The 19,597-nt window shown below is 34.3% G+C and overlaps 1 protein-coding gene across 3 annotated transcripts; it reads left to right on the top strand.

Moving 5' to 3' along the window:
* Positions 1 to 858: 858 nt before the first annotated feature.
* On the top strand, positions 859 to 19,095 carry LOC106083423 (calcium-transporting ATPase sarcoplasmic/endoplasmic reticulum type). 3 transcript variants are annotated; one of them, XM_013246395.2, is made up of 9 exons: positions 859 to 1,003; positions 7,135 to 7,281; positions 9,555 to 9,655; positions 9,872 to 12,043; positions 12,122 to 12,237; positions 12,315 to 12,551; positions 13,364 to 13,481; positions 13,618 to 13,735; positions 17,632 to 17,818. In XM_013246395.2, the coding sequence occupies exons 2-9, from the start codon at positions 7,164 to 7,166 to the stop codon at positions 17,649 to 17,651; spliced, it is 3,000 nt and encodes a 999-aa protein (XP_013101849.1). In that variant the 5' UTR covers positions 859 to 1,003; positions 7,135 to 7,163; the 3' UTR covers positions 17,652 to 17,818. The 3 variants fall into 3 exon arrangements, with proteins under 3 accessions (XP_013101849.1, XP_013101847.1, XP_013101848.1); XM_013246393.2 differs by lacking the exon at positions 17,632 to 17,818 and adding an exon at positions 18,515 to 19,095 and having other exon boundaries at positions 860 to 1,003; XM_013246394.2 differs by lacking the exons at positions 859 to 1,003; positions 17,632 to 17,818 and adding exons at positions 5,660 to 5,750; positions 18,515 to 19,095.
* The last annotated feature ends 502 nt before the right edge of the window (positions 19,096 to 19,597 follow it).

The following is a 19,597-nucleotide window of genomic DNA, read 5'->3' as shown; positions in this document are numbered from 1 at the left end:
CGAACTTTTCAGTGATCGCGTAGTTTTTTCGACACTCTACTTTGCAAATTCGTTAAATTTAGACCTTTTGAGTTGTACCTTTTATTGTTTGATTAAAAATGTATGCAATTTTTGGTTTCCCTATCCTCCCTCTTCTTAGTATTATTGGAAAAGGCGGCAGCGTAAACGTTGACATCTTTTAGTCATAGGTTTTATACAATAAAATATCTAAAAAAAACACTTCTAATAAGTTTTTTTATCAAAAAGGCCTATTTCCTTATATCATTCCCTTGGAAAATCAAATAGTTATCCATGAAAAAGACATCGCACGTCCCTGGTAGTCATATATAAACATAATAACCTTTGCGAGGAATACTAAAAAATTAAGAAAACAACAATATGACTGGCTCATAATAAAAAAAACGTACCAGGAATACACCACATAGTGTGTCTGTTTGTAAATGTATGTATGCATTTATATTCTTAAAGGAAAATGATCAACAGCAACAATAAAGACGAACGAAAAACGACGACGACACAACGAAAACAGCCAACAACAAGCACCTCAAGAAAGCCAAAAAACAGAAGCGAAAAACAACAACAATGGCCAACAATAATCGCCACAGTATGATAAACACACTAAAGACACTACTAGGCTCGGGCTTGCTTGCTGGCTGGCTGGCTACGAAGATGATATGTATTATGGGGTTGTTGGTTGTTGCCTGCCTGCCTGCTGCTACTGTTGTGTATTTTCTTTTTCTAATATGCTAAAAGTATTTTGTATTTTTCCCGGGCAGTAGAGAGTTTACGTCTGTCTGGGAATTTTGCCAAAAGCAACAAATTCTGTAATTCGGATAGACACTCTCATCAAGCACTTTCTCCCAGTGTTTAGTCGCCGTCGATCGTTTCAAAAGCGCGATCTTTCCTTAGTTCTTAATTTTTTGGCTGGGCCAAAAAATTTAAAAAATAATAATTATATAAAATTCTTTCGGGTTCGAACAGCATTATAATAACGAAAATTTTTGTAAGTTAAAACGACAACAATTGTAACTGCTATTCAAAGAAAATATAAGCCACATGTTATTATTATCCCAAAAAAATCAAACAGTATCAAGTTAAATAAACTTAAAAAAAATAAATAAAAAAATATATTAAAAAAACTTCAAAATATAAAGCAAAGGACAATTTAAAAAGGTGTGAATATATCATTTCAAAGAATTAAAAATAGTGTGTTGTTGAAAAAAAGATATCCTCATCCTGCTACCGCCATCTCCACTACCACCACCACGCCACCTGCATTTCAAAAATTTCTGTTTAGTGCTTATTACACCATAGCTGTAAGAAAAGAGGAGTAACAAACGGCCGTTATAATTAGTTAACTCTTCTGCATGGTTGAGTTGCCAGTGAGCAAAAAGCAAACAAGCTGAAAAAAAACAAGAGAGACCAAGCAAAAGGCGAGAGAGAAAGAGAGAGCGATAGAAAAACGTGTCAACAATGAAAAATAAATATTCGGAAATGTATTGCGAATAGAAAACAATAAGAAATTATGGTTTTAAAAGCCATCAGGAAGTACACTTACCCTAGATGTTGTGTGTTTGTTTAATAAAACATTTATGGGAAAGTTATATAAAAAGATGCCATCGTTCTTTAATACGATTGCGATCTGCAAAACTACTCAAAACTTTTATGTCATGTGACAAAAATAATACAATTGTATGAGTAGTGGTAATGTACGTATGTTCATACATATATAACCACCAATAAAAATGTATATAAATGAAAGTATGAATGTATGTATATATGTTTGAATATACCACACATAATAGGAACCTTCAAATTTACTTTTTATTAAAAAAAATTAGCATAATTCTAGAAGAAAGAAAATATTCGTATAGGTATATAGCAATGCACTTTTTTCTTCCCATATACCTATAGGAAAAAAAATTGTGGGGAGTATAATCTATTCGAAATACACAAATAACACTATTTTTAAAGACAATCTCTCCCCGACAAAAAAGAAAAAAAGAGCAAAATTAAAAATAAACCATCATCTATATTATTCAAGGTTTTTCTAAATAATATGTGAAATGTTCATGATGCGACGACCAACGTACACACACAGTCGCTTATTATCCCACCACTTTACCTCCACAATGGTGTGGAGAGAAGTGGTGTATTTGTATTTCTTTTTGATATTTGGGACCATTAGAAAAACGTAAAAAAAGTTTTATTCAATGTACATGTATGTAGCTAGCTACGAATGTATGAGTAAATCTGTTTATCTCTCGATTAGTATTGGTTAATTAGAAATTTTCTGTTCTATGCTGTAGGTGCCTTGGGGAAAGGAATGAAATTCTTAAGAACCAACTAAATTATAGGCAAATGTTCATACATACGACACCCATACAATGACATAAACAAACAGAAAATACATATATGTAGGTATAATAAAATATATCTATTCATATACGCATCTCTCAATGCTTTCATAATAATTTTGTGTAATATCTTTGTTTAATTTTTTTTGGCAGCCGAGAAGATTTAGAAAAATCACCTTAAGCATTGGATTGTCAAGGCATGTCAACTGACATATTTATATGTACAAATGTTTAATATATACTTATATTAGTGTGTATGTGTGTCTGTATGGGCAAGAGCACCAGCAAATGTTACTCATTGCTACCAAGAGACTATTGGTTTGTGACTCCGTTATTCTGCCACGATCGAAATCGAAATAACGACAACCAAAAACAACAATCATAGAGCCATTTTTTGGGGAATTTCGATTTTTAAATAATAAACAACAACAATTCAATTTGCGTATCTATACAAATATACTTTCATGGTTTTTCATATTTTTCTGATTCTATTGCATAACGAGAAGCAAGTTATTTTTGGCAAGAATATGAACATAAATATGTATTAGGGGTTTATTTGAAACGTGGCAGCGCGGTCAATGCGATATATTTGTGTGTGTAAGTTTTGTCCCCACGAGGCAACAAAAACACACTTGAAAGCAAGTATATGTAGCAATAATTAACAGAGCATTCAAACTAAGGCAATTTTTAATGTCACCCTAACTAAATAATGAGCAGTGTTTAGCCTCGTTTATCCCAAAGCAAAAAATAAAATAATTTTTTGTCTGAAACGGACTAAAGTATAGTGAGCATGAATTTGTTTTAATATTAGATAACAACAAATTAATGCAGGAAAAATGAGTTCGATGAATGGCATTTGTTTGTTATTGGTGGTCTTTTCGTATTTTTTATAGAGTTGCCACAACTCTAATTAATTCAAAATGCGAACATAGCGTCCGTTGCAAAGTCGATTGCTTGTTCAACATTTCCCTGTTTCAAGAAAAAACGCAAAAAACATGGTGGATAAACTTGTATATCTCATTAAACACAGACCAGATGGGTTCAAATAGATTACTATTTTTACAGAAATTCACTTAAATCAATCAAATTAACCACTGTATATCTCAAACTATAGGGAACAAAAAATAATTAAACCTTGTAAATGTCCTTCAAATCATCCCAGATTATTAGTCTAATACAAATTTGCCCATGAACATTGCATTAAGGAAAAGAGACAAACTTCTTCACATATCAATAAGTGCTGTACGATTCAAGTTTAAGCTCAATGATAAGAATCCATATTACCTATTTTGAAATGATCTTCGCGCAATTCAAAGTGTCTTTTCCAAGTACCCATAATAATTGATCACTGAAAACCTATCTCCATAACTATAGGAGAAAAACGAACCCCTGCAAGATAAAAGTGGCATCTACAGCTTAAAAAAAAAAACAAAATTTAAGCAATAAAATGTAGTTTGATTTAGCCTAAGATGGGATTACAGCAAATTATAAAACACACACACATCAACTCTCATTTCCACTTACACCAAAACCCATTAAAATTGTGTCACTCGAACTAACTAATTTCGTACCATTTATTTATCAAAACAAAAACAAAATCATCTGATTATTGTGAGTTTGTATTCGAGTGACAAAGTTTTAGTGAGTTTGAGCCTTTTTTCCAGATAGTCTACAAAACAAAACAGATGATTTTAATTTCTAGAAGTCCTTTAACGCTACCACCAACAACGTGATTTTTTACGATAATTGTATATTTGACGTTGTAAAAAGTCAAACTGCAATTTTGTCGTTTAAAATACCTGCCTGCTCCAATATCTAAGTACACTTGGCAAGGTAAAAAGGTATATAACGATGCAGAATGCAAAGATACCGTTACTCGCCAAAAACAAAAAGTAAAATGAGGATTGTACTTAATTTATCCTAGTTTGGAAAGGAACGTCGATACCTGGTTTTATACAACATATACATATTCTGTAGATTGAAGGAAATTAAAAAATTTTCTACAGATGTCAAAATTTCTAAAATAGTTTCTAGCCAAATTATCGTATTTTCATGATTGGCCGCCAGCCAAACACAAAGGGTTGATAGCGGTCAACGTTTCTATTTTTGTGTAGTCATTCACAATCAGTCAATAAACTTTAAACGAGTCGTGACTTGACATATGAACTTAAAGCATGAGAATGTTGAGGGGGTGCAACGAGAAATATCAATGTTTACATGTAGCCTGGTATAAAATAGTTTCCAGAGTTTTTCTCTATATCTGAAAATTCTCAAAATTATATTATTATTTCATTTGGCACAAAGCCAAAATTTGGACATCTGTCACAGTTTTAAATTTTATCTTCCATTAAAAAAAACTTATGCAAATTTTCCTTGACAACGATATTTAAAATTATTAATACCTACTTATATACTGTTCAAAAATAACTTTTGCAGACAAGGTCAAAGTTATATAAGCGTTGGGATTATTCACAATGTTTAAATATAAGGTCAATGAACTCTGAGGGCCTGTCACGTGTGTCACTTACAGCAACACGTTTATATATATGCTTGCAGAAACAAATATATGCTTACAATAATTACATAGTTTGTATGCTTTAAATATATGAACATTTAAAGATGCAAGTCTTTGTTTTGGAAATCTTTGACCCACAATTCTAAATGTATATTTTAATTTTATACAAAAAATCCCGGGGATCAAACAGCTTTAAAAATTGCTACAAATAGCCCTTTTAAACACCTGCCTTTGTAGCCAATCACAATCATGTCAATCCAAATGGGTCAGAAGTACATCTATAGCACGAACGCGCACAAGTTGTGCTCGCACTACGATCGCTCATAGCCAACATACCGTACACAGATCACCCTCCGGTTGTATCACCCAGACAATTGAAATATGAATTATAAATTTCATTGTTGAATGCCTGGGCAATTGCTAGAACGAAACAAATAAATAAAAACATTCATAGAGAATTGTGGTGTACGAGAGTAACAACCCAGACAGCCAACCAATCGTATTAAATCTTCGCAACGGCAACGGTGAATTTTTATAATTTCGCATTCGTCTAACGGTAACTAAAAGTGTAGCACAGGGTTGTTTGTTGCCCGAATACAACACAAAGAACAGCCGTCTGTCAGCTTGCTCGATAGGGCCACTGAAGAGTAACTACGTTTATAGTTGTTGAATGACAGGCAGGCAGCAGTAGCAGAGTTCTATAGAAAAGCAATTCACTGAACAATAACTGTGGGGAAGAGAGAGGCATTTCTTTTTTTGCAAAATCACAAGCTTTATTTTATATTTTGGAAACTCACAAGAATATAGATCTAGTTGTAGTGAATTAGTTTTAATATACACCTTTAGTATCAAACATTTTTGAACAAAACAAAAAACAGGTATTTACAAAATGTCGACGAGTGTTAACCTTTTTCTTTCAACATGTAAATGATTTTTTTGTGTTCTTTCGTTTTGTGGTGCAAGTCGGAATTCGGTCCCGCGGCAGCAGCAGCGCATTTTCAAGTGTATTATCTAGAAAAAGTAATGAGTGACTAGTTCCTTATTTAAGATGAAAAAAAAAATAGTTTACAATTCCTTTTGTTTGAAAAAAACCACAAAAAGAATGCGCAATAAAACGTCAATTGTATGTGGTTAACATAACTAGAAATCTACAAATGTGAAATGTGGCTCATTGGTTGATGGTGGTCAGCAGCAGCGACAGCAGTCAGGGTAAACTTTGACAGTGGTGGCGGCGGCGGCGGCGATAGAAGAAGAAGAAAAGAAAAAGAGAAAAGTAGAACGATTTGGCAAATACAAGCGATAATGTTTGCAAAAATTATTTCTATGTTACACGTGTTCTTTTGAAATTTACCCAGTCATCTATTACATATGCTCGCTCTCGTACAAGCATGCATGTATGTCCCCATAGATGACTGGCTGTAGCCTTAAATGTCAATGACAGCTCAAAACTGTAGAATACTTTCGTATGAGAGTGTAAGATTATTACACCACGTATGTATTACAAAAAAAAAAAGATAGCGCGATATCTTCACACTGCCATTGAAAAAATGTAGATACATTTAACAAATATTAGTTTGGTACACATGAAACTAGACCACCGCGTCTCTCAAAGTTCTGCATTCCTAAGCCAACGCCACCAGCACACGATCTTTATCAAAGTGTGGCGGCGCATTGGCTTTTAGATTGCCCCATTGCCATGAAACTCCAAATATCTCAAGATTTTCAATGCTGATATGAATTTGATTAGTAGTTAAGAGTTCCATCCGATTGCTGTATATCTTTTAACAAAGTTTTCCTCCTTACCATAACCGCTGTTTTGGTCATTGCTTTTAAGGGTTGAATATCGTGGTCTTTTCGTTCCACCTTGGAATTCGCCTCTAAAGTTTTTTTTTTTTTTTTAACGTAACAAAAGAAGGTGATCGGCGACGACGTAGCACATTCTTCTTTGGACTGTTTTCGTATGATGTTTTTTGCTTTTAGGTGCCAATATTATCGCACATTAACCTTTTTTTCACGTTCGCTGCTTATTGGAACGCTGAGAATTGTGAAAGTTTTTTAAAGCAACAAAAACGAAAGTAGTACTCTCATTGTACAACTTGGAAAGGTTCTCAAAATTTCTTCTGAAACATGAAGGGGACATTGTTTCTACTTGTAGCAGTGGCTTTATATATATTTTTTTATTAGAATAACATGTGGTGAATTTTTCGTAAAATTTTTACGATTATTATGAAAATTAATATAGGTTTTTTGCTTTATTTACAGTTACGCTAAGTGCTACTTACAGCTGAGCCATGGAAGACGGTCACGCTAAAACCGTCGAACAGGTACTACAAGCTTTTGGTACAGATCCAGAACGCGGTCTCACTCTCGATCAAGTGAGAGATAACCAGAAGAAATATGGCCCCAACGGTAAGTAGAGATTCTACCTTTTTGCCAATATCCTGTGAAGGACTTTACTTACAAAAAACATATTCCTGACTAGCTATAGGTAGATAGCTTTTAATTTTGTGAAAAGAATAGAAAGATTCTATAAGTCGTATGTTGCTACCATTCCTGGTTTTGCCACTTCTGTTGCAAGCAACAGTTTTAGAAGTTTCTTATAGATTAAGATCAACACCATTTGAACTTTTATTTTACAGGGGACATAAAAAGTTTTTTCTGTATAATTTGTTGTTAGTCGTTGTTGTAGCTAAATTTATTGACGTCATAGTGTGTTGTGCACTCAGGCGGCAGCCCTTGACGATAAAGAACTCCATCGGGTCCTACGATACATACAACCGGCTGCCATGGGATTGTGCTACATCCCATTTGTATGAAGAGTTTGCGATTCTCGTCAAGCAATATATGTATGTAGGGGAGAAATCCTTTCTCGGTCCATGGGACCGATTGGTTGGTTATTTAAAAGAACCAGTAACTCGCTTTGTCATATGGAGCATCATAGGCTCTCAGTATTTTGGCAAAAGCGATTGCCTTCTGGCTTTTCATTGAGACTCACTCCCCTTATTTCTACGGAGTATACCACTATCCTCAATCTATGGACGCGCCCGGTAGCTCCCAGCTGAGATTCTTATTATAGCGATGAACATCACAAAGATAGGAGCTCAAAGTTCTAACCTGAGTGGAGCTTATAATTATTCCGTGCCGGGCTTGTTAATAATGCTTGGTTTACTAGAAGCTGATAACGGGACTACCCTAACAAACATATATTTTATATAAACAAACAGTTATAACAAGTGAAGGGTCTTGAAGTTCGGCCGCACTTCCTATCAAGTTCGTTTTGACGATTGGCATTTATTAGCAGAAACTAAAAATTATATGCACCATAAAGTTTTCAGGAATTCAAATCGAGATTTAGGCTTTATCTGATTATAAACCGATTTAGATCACATTCGGCATCCAAGTAGTCACAACAGAAGTTGTTAGTCGAAAAATTCATTTCACTTGATTACTCTAGGGACTCAAGAAGTGAAATCGGTATACAGTATGTAACGGAAATAAGCATAGGGTGTATAAGAAAGAGTTTTTCAAAACACCAAGTCTTTGCTTAGGTCGCTCATTGCAATATGATTTGATGTAAGAAACAAACGTATACAGAAATATCTTTATAGCACCGAATTTGAAAATTCCACTTCGAAAAATGTCCTATAAGAACATGTTAATTATGAGAACATATGGTTTGACAATAACTCCATAGAAAAACAAAAAAAAAACGCATATGCAGACCTAATGTAAGTTGTCATGTGGAAATTCGTAGAGCAGCGATGGAACTTTCACACATTTGCACATAAGTTCGAACCCTGCGGGCTATGTTGTTGTGTACGTAGAAATATGGACACTTCTCATATGAAAAAAATAAACGAATTTTGAAATTCTTTGGACTTTTTTTATATCTGTTGTCTGGAAGTTATAGAACTTTATAAACCGACTCGGACCAAGCTTGACATGAATGACGGAAGTAATTTCATACGTCACTGAGCAACATGTTGGCTAATCAAATACTATATTTGCCTTCTAATTACTCATGATCCATCCAAATTGGATGGGAAATACATTACGTTATGGACTGAATCGGGCCAAACTAGGCATGGATGTAGGATGTAATAAAGTAATTCATTGTAAACATTTTCATGTAAATCGAAGAAGATTTTTGCGTTCTAATTTTCAAAAAGTCCAATCGGAAGATCGGTATGTATGGATGGCTTACATTAGGTTTTGAACCGATTCAGACCATACTTGCCATCGATTTGGGAAGCATTATTAGAAGTCATACATTTTAGATAAATTGAAAAAAAAAAATGTCGATTTCTATGGACGCAAGAAGTAAAAATCGAGACTCTCTAAACATATACCGATTTGGGCCTTTGCAATCCCAGACTACGAAATCCTTTTAAGATTTATGCCTAGCAGATTCTATTACATTTTGCTTATTTTTTTATAGCTTTTAAAAACAAAGAAAATTACCGAATACTGGCTTAGGTCTTTGTCCATTGTGGCATGGGTTGGATAAACATCCGCATCCTCTTTTCTTAACCTAACTTAAGAAAATATATTCATAACTAGCCCTCAAAACACTGATGGGATGTGGAAACATTTTGCATACCAAAAAACATTTTACTTTTAACTACCACGCTTGATATTACATCTATTTACAACTTTTTTCCACCTCATTTTTCTCTCTCCAGAATTACCTACCGAAGAAGGCAAATCCATCTGGCAGCTCGTTTTAGAACAATTCGATGATTTGCTCGTCAAGATTTTGCTTTTGGCCGCCATCATTTCATTCGTGAGTATTCAAATCCCCATCTCGTAAAAAACGGTAGTAGTGTAGTTTGGGACGTTTAATGCGTATGAGGATAAACAAATAACGACGCAAAATGCCAAACAATTTGCGCCGCGATTTTTATAAGCATCTCTACTGCATATCTTTGGCCTTAATTTATTTTGTTTTGGTTATTAACACTTTTTTCTTTTGTTTTTTTTTTGTTTTCTCTCATTACAGGTATTGGCTTTGTTTGAAGAACATGAAGAAACCTTCACTGCATTTGTAGAACCTTTAGTTATTTTATTGATTTTGATTGCTAATGCCGTTGTCGGTGTATGGCAAGAAAGAAATGCCGAATCCGCTATTGAGGCCCTGAAAGAATACGAACCTGAGATGGGCAAGATTGTCCGCCAAGACAAATCAGGTGTCCAAAAGGTTAGAGCGAAGGAAATCGTGCCCGGTGATATTGTTGAGGTGTCTGTGGGTGACAAGATCCCAGCAGATATCAGACTTACACATATCTACTCGACCACCTTGCGTATTGATCAATCTATCTTGACTGGTGAATCGGTTTCTGTTATCAAGCACACCGATGCCATTCCCGATCCCCGCGCTGTCAATCAAGATAAGAAGAACATTTTGTTCTCTGGTACCAATGTTGCTGCTGGTAAAGCTCGCGGTGTTGTCATTGGCACTGGCCTCAAGACTGCCATTGGTAAAATCCGTACTGAAATGTCCGAGACTGAAGAAATCAAGACCCCCTTGCAACAGAAATTGGATGAATTCGGTGAGCAATTGTCTAAGGTCATTTCCATTATTTGCGTTGCTGTCTGGGCTATCAACATTGGTCACTTCAACGATCCCGCCCACGGTGGTTCCTGGATCAAGGGTGCCATCTACTACTTCAAGATTGCCGTTGCTTTGGCTGTCGCTGCCATTCCTGAAGGTTTGCCTGCTGTCATCACCACTTGTTTGGCTTTGGGTACCCGCCGTATGGCTAAGAAGAACGCTATTGTCCGCTCCTTGCCCTCTGTTGAAACTTTGGGTTGCACCTCTGTCATCTGCTCTGATAAGACCGGCACATTGACCACAAATCAAATGTCTGTTTCCCGCATGTTCATCTTCGATAAGGTCGAAGGTAGCGACAGCAGCTTCTTGGAATTCGAATTGACTGGCTCCACTTATGAACCCATTGGTGAAATTTTCTTGAACGGCCAACGCATCAAGGCTGGTGATTATGACGCTTTGCAAGAAATGGCCACCATTTGCATCATGTGTAACGATTCCGCTATTGATTACAACGAATTTAAACAATGCTTCGAAAAGGTCGGTGAAGCCACTGAAACCGCTTTGATTGTACTTGCTGAGAAAATGAATCCCTTCGGCGTTACCAAGTCTGGTTTGGATCGTCGTTCTGCTGCCATCTGTGTCCGTCAAGAAATTGAAACCAAGTGGAAGAAGGAATTCACCTTGGAATTCTCTCGCGATCGTAAATCCATGTCCTCTTACTGCGTACCATTGAAGGCTTCTCGTCTCGGCACTGGACCCAAATTGTTCGTTAAGGGCGCCCCTGAAGGTGTCTTGGAACGTTGCACACACGCCCGTGTTGGTACAAGCAAGGTCCCACTTACCAGCGGCTTGAAGGCTAAGATCCTTGCCTTGACTGGTCAATACGGTACTGGCCGTGACACTTTGCGTTGCTTGGCTTTGGCTGTTGCCGATAGCCCAATGAAACCTGAAGAAATGGACTTGGGCGATTCCACCAAATTCTTCCAATATGAAGTTAATCTTACCTTTGTCGGTGTCGTCGGTATGTTGGATCCCCCACGTAAGGAAGTTTTCGATGCTATTGTCCGTTGCCGTGCTGCTGGTATCCGTGTCATTGTCATCACTGGTGACAACAAAGCTACCGCTGAAGCCATCTGCCGTCGTATTGGCGTTTTCGGTGAAGATGAAGATACTACTGGAAAATCATACTCTGGCCGTGAATTCGATGACTTGTCTCCTGCCGAACAAAAGGCTGCCGTTGCCCGCTCTCGCTTGTTCTCCCGTGTGGAACCCCAACACAAATCCAAGATTGTTGAATACTTGCAAAGCATGAACGAAATCTCTGCTATGACTGGTGATGGTGTCAATGACGCTCCCGCTTTGAAGAAGGCTGAAATTGGTATTGCTATGGGTTCCGGTACTGCTGTAGCCAAATCTGCCGCTGAGATGGTATTGGCTGATGATAACTTCTCCTCCATTGTGTCTGCTGTTGAAGAAGGTCGCGCTATTTACAACAACATGAAACAATTCATCCGTTATTTGATTTCTTCCAACATTGGTGAAGTCGTCTCCATTTTCTTGACTGCTGCTCTTGGTCTTCCTGAAGCTTTGATCCCCGTACAATTGTTGTGGGTCAACTTGGTAAGTGGTCAAGTCATGAAAAGTGACAAATAATGAGAAGGGAAACAAGTGATTGAGTGTCCCTGTATTATTGTATAGGTCACTGATGGTCTCCCTGCCACTGCCCTCGGCTTCAATCCACCAGATTTGGATATCATGGAGAAACCACCACGTAAGGCTGATGAAGGTTTGATCTCTGGCTGGTTGTTCTTCCGGTAAGACTATTATTTCTAGACTGATGAGTGATGATTTTCTTATATGGTGTGTGTGTGTGTGTATTTTTTCATTCCAGTTACATGGCTATTGGTGGTTATGTCGGTTGCGCTACCGTTGGTTCCGCTGCCTGGTGGTTCTTGTATGCTGATAGTGGTCCCCATCTTAGCTACTGGCAACTCACCCATCACTTGTCCTGCTTGGGTGGTGGTGATGAATTCAAGGGTGTTGACTGCAAGATCTTCGCCGATCCTCATGCCATGACAATGGCTTTGTCCGTATTGGTCACCATTGAAATGCTTAACGCCATGAACAGGTAAAAAAAATCTAAAGGACATTGAATGGTTAAGTAAAACTACACACACCAAATATGGAGTATATGGTACAACATTTTGGGTCTTAGTCGAGTGGGTCTGGCTGGGCTGTTAAACAGGTGACGTGTATCGTGCGGTCCCTGGTTATAATCGGGACATGCTTCTTGCACGTCGGCATCAATCCTTGCTCTGTAGGAGTTGAACGTAATTAAGCCAGAAATACTCTGGTTTGCCGGGGGAGGTCAATTTCTTCAGATGCAATGGGAGGCGGTCGTTCTCCAAGGACTACATTCACCCGGTAGCCATTTACCGCATCTGCTACCGACTCCTTGATTGGGTTTAGATTCTTAGACGATATAGACCGATTTTACGCTAGCGTCAGAGGCCAGCTTCATGAGAGTGTTATATGAAATGCATGTAAAAAACTTGAAGCTGATTCTTGACTTATTGATTTGGTTTAGATACTAAGACGCTTTTTTTCCCCATGTGCACAGATCTCTTGAGATTTGTTATGTAGTTATTCACCCCTATTGTACATTATATGAAACCATGTTGTGATATGGCCTCATACAATATATGTACTATCATACATTTACAATGTATGGCCTAGCACGCGGGCAATTTTGTCAAAATGGAATTTGCCATACCGAATGGTCTTTATACTCAGGGAAGTTGTTTAATATCCCCTTGTTGTAGCCTCTAGGCGGGGTGTCTTTCTTTCATGTCCCCAAATTTTAACTAGTCTTTTTCTAAATAGCTTTTTTTCCTTTAATACATTATTGAAATCTGTCTTTCTTTTTTTCTATTTCTCTAGTTTGTCTGAAAATCAATCTTTGATTGTTATGCCTCCATGGTCCAACATGTGGTTGATTGGCTCCATGGCTTTGTCATTCTCTTTGCACTTTGTCATTCTTTATGTAGAAGTTCTTTCCGTAAGTATTAAAAAAACAATATTTCTTACATTGCCTATTAAAAATTAATAATTGATTTTTTTTATTATACTCTCTTTTCTCTGTGTGTGTGTGTGTGTGTTTGTTTGTCTGTTATCATTTTTTTTTTTGCTTATAGTCCGTGTTCCAAGTGACACCATTGTCCGGCGAAGAATGGATGACTGTGATGAAATTCTCTATTCCTGTAGTTTTATTAGATGAAACACTTAAATTCGCTGCTAGAAAGATCGCTGACGGTGAGAATCCCATTTATAAAGTGCATGGGATAGTTTTAATGTGGGCCGTATTTTTTGGCCTCTTGTTTGTTATGCAGTCTTAAATATTTAATTTAAGTTTAAAATTAATACACATCTTAACAAAAACAAAAAAAAAGGAAAGCAAAACATCCTCTCTTATATATAATGAAAAAAAAAAAATACAAATAATGAAAAAACGCCAATAATCATTGTTATGTGCATAAAAACCACTAACTTCTCTCTCTCTCTATCTTACGCTTTATTATCCTTTTTCTATACTTTTCAACTTACCCTTAAGCAAAAACCGCTTAATTAAGTCAAAAATAAGCAACAAGTTTTAAGGCAAAACAAACTCAAAAAATCATTGAAAAAGCAAAAACAACAAATGAAAACTCACTTATTAATACTACTAAAATAGCAACAGCCTATACTTAATTGTTTACCCTAAACAACAACTACATACTACTAACTAAGATTATTAATAACAAAAACAACAACTAAGCTTAAAATAATCCTAGCAAACAATCATGGCCGCCTCATAATTCTAAATTGATGATGATTGGATGATTGAACTGATTGTTGTTATACATCATATTTTGCTATATATACACATACTACGTTTTTTGAATGAATCTCTCTACGTTTTTTTTTTTATAAATACGCTATCGCTGTAAAAACCTTATTATTGTCCATATTATCACTTTATAATGCATACTACACACAAGGTTTTTTTTTACATACATGTAACATATTTTTTACTAGTGCAATTTTTTTAAGAAATTTTCCTAGGTCTTTTTATTTCATACTCGGAAACGGAAACAGAAATAAAATTTAAATTAAAGCAAAACCAGCAGAGACATGTGAATAGCAGCCTTAGCTTTCGAATTAGGGTTTTGTACATTGGGTTTTTTCCAAAGATGATATTTTTGTTTTTCAATTTTCCTTTTTTTTTATATGTGTAGCAATTTTTGGGTACTTAACATATACATACATACATAGATTTATACATATATAGCAATTTGAAACACCAAAATAAAGGGGTTATAAAATGCGTGAGAGTAAACACAGCAGAAGTATGGCTATAAGGATATACAGCATGTGTTGTTGAGGGGGAGGAGGTAATAAAGCTAGGCAGTAAAGCCACAAGGGGCTTAATTCTAAGCCCAACCAAGAGCAAACAAAATAAAACTAAGAACCACCTCATTTTGTATTTCGGCCAAAAACACCAAAATAAGTCTAAAGTCAAATGGTTTTTGCCATGTTCCATTAATTTGGCCAACTGCTGTATTTCTATATTTCTAGAGGAAAATTACACAGATACATGGTTAAACACACACATATATATATATAGGTTTTAGAAGTATTATTGTGACTTATATATATATACAAAAAAAAAAGAAAAACAATTTAAAACAAACATACATAACAAAAGAGTAAAATAACTAAAACATAAAACAAATAGTCTTCGTTTTTGATGATGATGATGAGATAATGTTATAGACATTCATAAATTTAGTTTAGTGGTATTTAATATATTTAAAACAATTATGTAAATTATTAAATGTCTCCATTTTTAAGGATCTGCATTACATTTTAAACGAACTTTAAGGATAGAAAAAAAGAAAACAAAATAAAACAAATTTTTAATTGTACATATACCAATACAATACCCTTTACTACTACTACTACTGCAATGACATCTATTACTACTTTAAACATTCAACATTCAAATGAGTTGTGAAACAAGTTAAGCGAATAATTAACTCCCCCATAACGCCCCCTATTCCAAAACAGAAACTTAAGCTATTTTTTTAACATACATTTCTAGTTTTTTTTTTCATGAATTTTTCTTTTACATAAACCACGAAATCGTACGAAATACAATCATAAAGTTTTGTTTTTTTTTTAACAGAAAAGTAATTTCATTAAAAAAAAAGTGAAAAAATTAGTATAAAAAATAATAAAAATAAAATAAATAAATAATATAATAATAAATATATATTATTAATATACAAAAGGGCATTAAATATTATAAATTGCAAAAACTAAAAAATGTTAAATTAAAAAATATGATCAATTATAAATTAAAAAAATATATAAAAAATTATAAATTTAAAGAAAAAAAAAGAATAATAAATGTAGAAAACAAAAAAAAAATAAAAAAGTTTAATATATTATAAAAAACTAATAACATAATAAAAAGTCATAAACATAAAATAATGATTATAAAAATGCAAAAAGTAAAAAATTTTAAATTAAAAAATATGATAAATTATAAATTAAAAGAAAAGAATATAAAAAAATTATAAGCTAAAAGAAAAAAAAAATAATAAATTATAAATTTAAAGATAAAAAAGAATAATAAATACAAAAAATATGATAAATTTTGAACAAATTATGTATAAAAAATATAAAAAAGTTTAAAATATTATAACAAATAATAAATTTTAAAAAACTAATAACGTAATAAAAAGTTATAAAGATTGTAAAACATTACACAAAATAAAATAAAGAATATAAAATACAAAAACTAACAAAAAAATAATATCTGAAAAGTATAGAGACAATTGAAAAAAAATGGAAAATAATTCGTTGAAAACAGCAGAATTGGTCTAAAGTTAATTTTTTTTAATTTCGTTTCTTTTTAAAATTAAAAAAAAAAAAATTAAAAACAGAAATGGATTTTAAAAAAATATTTTTTTAAATATTAAAAAACGAAAACGTTTATTCTCAAGTTGTTTGCCTGTTAGGGCGAAGATCATTAAATTTCACAATTTTTTGTTTGTTTCTTTATTGTTTTAAATATTTTTTTTAATACTAAAATTCATTAGTATTTTGATAATTAGGAATTACTTACATTTATATTTTCTTAAACAAGAATTTGCACCATGTGTTTACCTTAGACAATTTTTAAGTCCTAGTGGGAGTTATATAACGATAGACTAATATAGTGATTCTTAAATTGTTCCAAGAAGTTATAGCTAGATTGATAAAAAAAAAACATTAACAAACCGGCCTCCTCTCTCACAAAGGATTTGTTATTTTAACATACAGTGGCACAGATATGTCTACATACCCTTTCACAAAATATCAGTTACGTAAACTGGCAGTATCGTAGTTAGAATAAGACTTTACCCTCAAAATTTTAACTAACAATAACACTGGAAAACATGCTAAAAAAATTTTAGCAGCAATAGACATTTTGGAGAAAAACTCTTTCGTACGAAAATTTCGTTTGGGAAAACGTGTTTATTGAGTGGGGTATGTAGACTTTTCTGTCCCACTGTAGGACATTCCCCCTAAGCATACGAAAGTTGTTTGTTCAAGTGACAAATTCTTAATGAGACTGGCTGTGACTTTTCAAAGGGAAAAATTATAACAAATATTTTTCATTGCCACAAGGTTTTTTTTTGTTTTTTAAAAATTTTGAAAAAAAAATTTTTCATAAAAAATTGGGTAAAAATTCTTTTTTAAAACTTGAGGGGGTGAATCTACATTTACTATTTCCATTAGGCTATAGTTATAAGAACCATAAAGAAGTTAGCAAAACACTCCAGCAGGTCCTACAGTAAACGCAATACAATACAATAAAAAAAACACGCACACTACTCTATACATAAAAGCAGCGCAGCTCTCTACTTTTCTGCAATCTTTTTTATTCGACGACGCAATGTGGATCGTTAGGAGGATCTAAGTTTCTTCTATCTATGCGCCACTTAAAAACTCGCTCGCTAGCTCGTTTGTTTGCTCGCCCGCCCGCCCTACACTGAAAATATGCGAATAGTGTAATATTGGTTTGTTCCTTGTTCCTCTTACTAACATTTTACTTTTTTTGTTCATTTGATGTTTTTTTTCTAATGTTTTCCTTCGAATATACCTTTTTCCCCCAATTACAGTTAACCCCGACTTCCATTAAAGAAACCACAAAAAGGCCATCAAAACACCCCCTCCGATGTATTTCATAAAATTTAATTTATTTCTTTCCTAAGATGCTATAGCTGCTTAAGTAATAATAATAATAAAAGAAAAGTACACACAGATACCGAAAACGAAAAAAGGCAACGGAAAACACGAAAAAATCAATTGTTTGGCATTTTCATTAAAAAAAAAACAAAAACAAAAACATTGGAGCAAAACAAACACACACATAGAATAAAACAACAAGCATCAATTCATCACTTCTATAATGGGAGAACAGGAAACGGAAATAAAATATTTAGCCATTATCTATTTGTCATTTCAACAACAGCCACTCACTCAAATGACCCCAGACAAAGAGAGCACGAGAGAGAGTTGGTGTAAAGGAAATAAAAAAAGTTTACCAAATTTCTCCCAACGTTGTTGAAGTAAACAAATAGAGTTGTTTCCCTGCCACAGCGTTCAACAGAAGAATATGTGAATATCCCCACATGTCGCAGTGCCATTACCACCCTTCACACCCACTCATATAAGCGTGATGTGATGCGGTTAGACTAAATACCCTGTCCTGTTGCCTGCCTGGTTCATGCTCTCCCCCCCCCCATAAAACCCAATCAAAAGACACCAAGAGCCAGCCGGCTAGCAAGATGTTTGTTTATTAGTTTGTTGCGTTATTTTCTTCTTAGCCAGTTTCTCTCCTTACAGCTTTGTCCCCTGAAACTTACGCAAAATGGACCTTTAACGTTTGTTTTTTTCGCAGATTATTTGCCGAATATATATATAATACAATAATGTTGTTTCTCATTTAATTCTTTTTGTAACTGCCCCTAAAAACAATACCCCAACACTCTCCTACTATAGTTCCTGATACTGTTGATACTTCCAAGTGGTAAGCAGCCAGCCAGTGGGTCACCAGTAAAGTCGCCATCACCAATACTACACCAACTAAATATTACAACTACAACAAAACTTCCTTAAATGTTTACACATATTGATTGTACGATATGTGTGTGTACCCTCCTACGTTTCGTTTCGTTCCGTTGCGTTACGTCTCGTATGTATGTTATGTCTCTCGTACGTATTATAAACTTAGATAAATTGCCCGCCGCACCAGTTTCAAAATCCCCACTTTAAGGAATAAATAAATAAATAAAAGAATTTATTTAAATTACAACAACAAAAAATCTACAAAAAAAAAACTAAAGTACTATTTACTTAATATATCTTTTGAAAACTACAAAAAAAAATTAAACAAACCAGCCAAACAAACGAACAGAAAATGTTGAGTGTGTATATGTATAAAGAATACCTAATAGAACAACTGCAACAACAACATAAACAAGTACAGTATAATCCTACATATATATATACGTTGAGATGATATATATATGTGCCTAAACGATAGTGAAATTAAATTTTATTTAATAAAGTATTCGCAAAAAGAAACACAAAATATATTAATAAAGAAAAAAAAAAAATAATTAAAACTAAAAACTTGTTTCAATTCACTTATTTTTACTATGCAATCTGCAGCGAAGTCTGCTTTTGCCTCAGTATATCTTACCAAAAAGCCTTAGTATAGGTCAAGAAACCTTAGCATAGGTCAAGAAGCCTTCTATTAAAAACCATGGGACGTATAGTGGACACTATGTTAAAGAGTTCCTTGTGAAGGCCTTTAACAATGGAGGACCGACACACTAATACAATTCTAAAATCATTACCAGTTGGACCAGGCTCTCAGGTTCGTATAATCCATATTCTGAGGAACATATCGATAATTTGAGAGTCTCAAGGCATAGCGTTAAAAGACAGGTGATCGCAGAGGATGCTACCAGGTTACATTATTGTCACGCCTATGGGCGACTATTATAAACGGTCTACTAAGGTCTTCTTTGAACCAGTCTGTTATGCATACGGTGTTTTAATAACTCTTAGGGAAAGAGA

The sequence above is a fragment of the Stomoxys calcitrans genome, chromosome 5 (assembly GCF_963082655.1).
Source record: "Stomoxys calcitrans chromosome 5, idStoCalc2.1, whole genome shotgun sequence".
NCBI lineage: Eukaryota > Metazoa > Arthropoda > Insecta > Diptera > Muscidae > Stomoxys > Stomoxys calcitrans.
The sequence above is the reverse complement of the archived record's forward strand: the minus strand, read 5'-3'. Positions and strand labels throughout refer to the sequence as shown.

Excerpts from the sequence above, each read along its gene's own strand:
- LOC106083423 (XM_013246393.2), top strand. The coding sequence starts at position 7,164 with ATGGAAGACGGTCACGCTAAAACCGTCGAACAGGTACTACAAGCTTTT. Across the intron at positions 7,282-9,554 it reads GAAGAAATATGGCCCCAACG|AATTACCTACCGAAGAAGGC; the intron begins GTAAGTAGAGAT and ends TTCTCTCTCCAG. Across the intron at positions 12,044-12,121 it reads AATTGTTGTGGGTCAACTTG|GTCACTGATGGTCTCCCTGC; the intron begins GTAAGTGGTCAA and ends ATTATTGTATAG.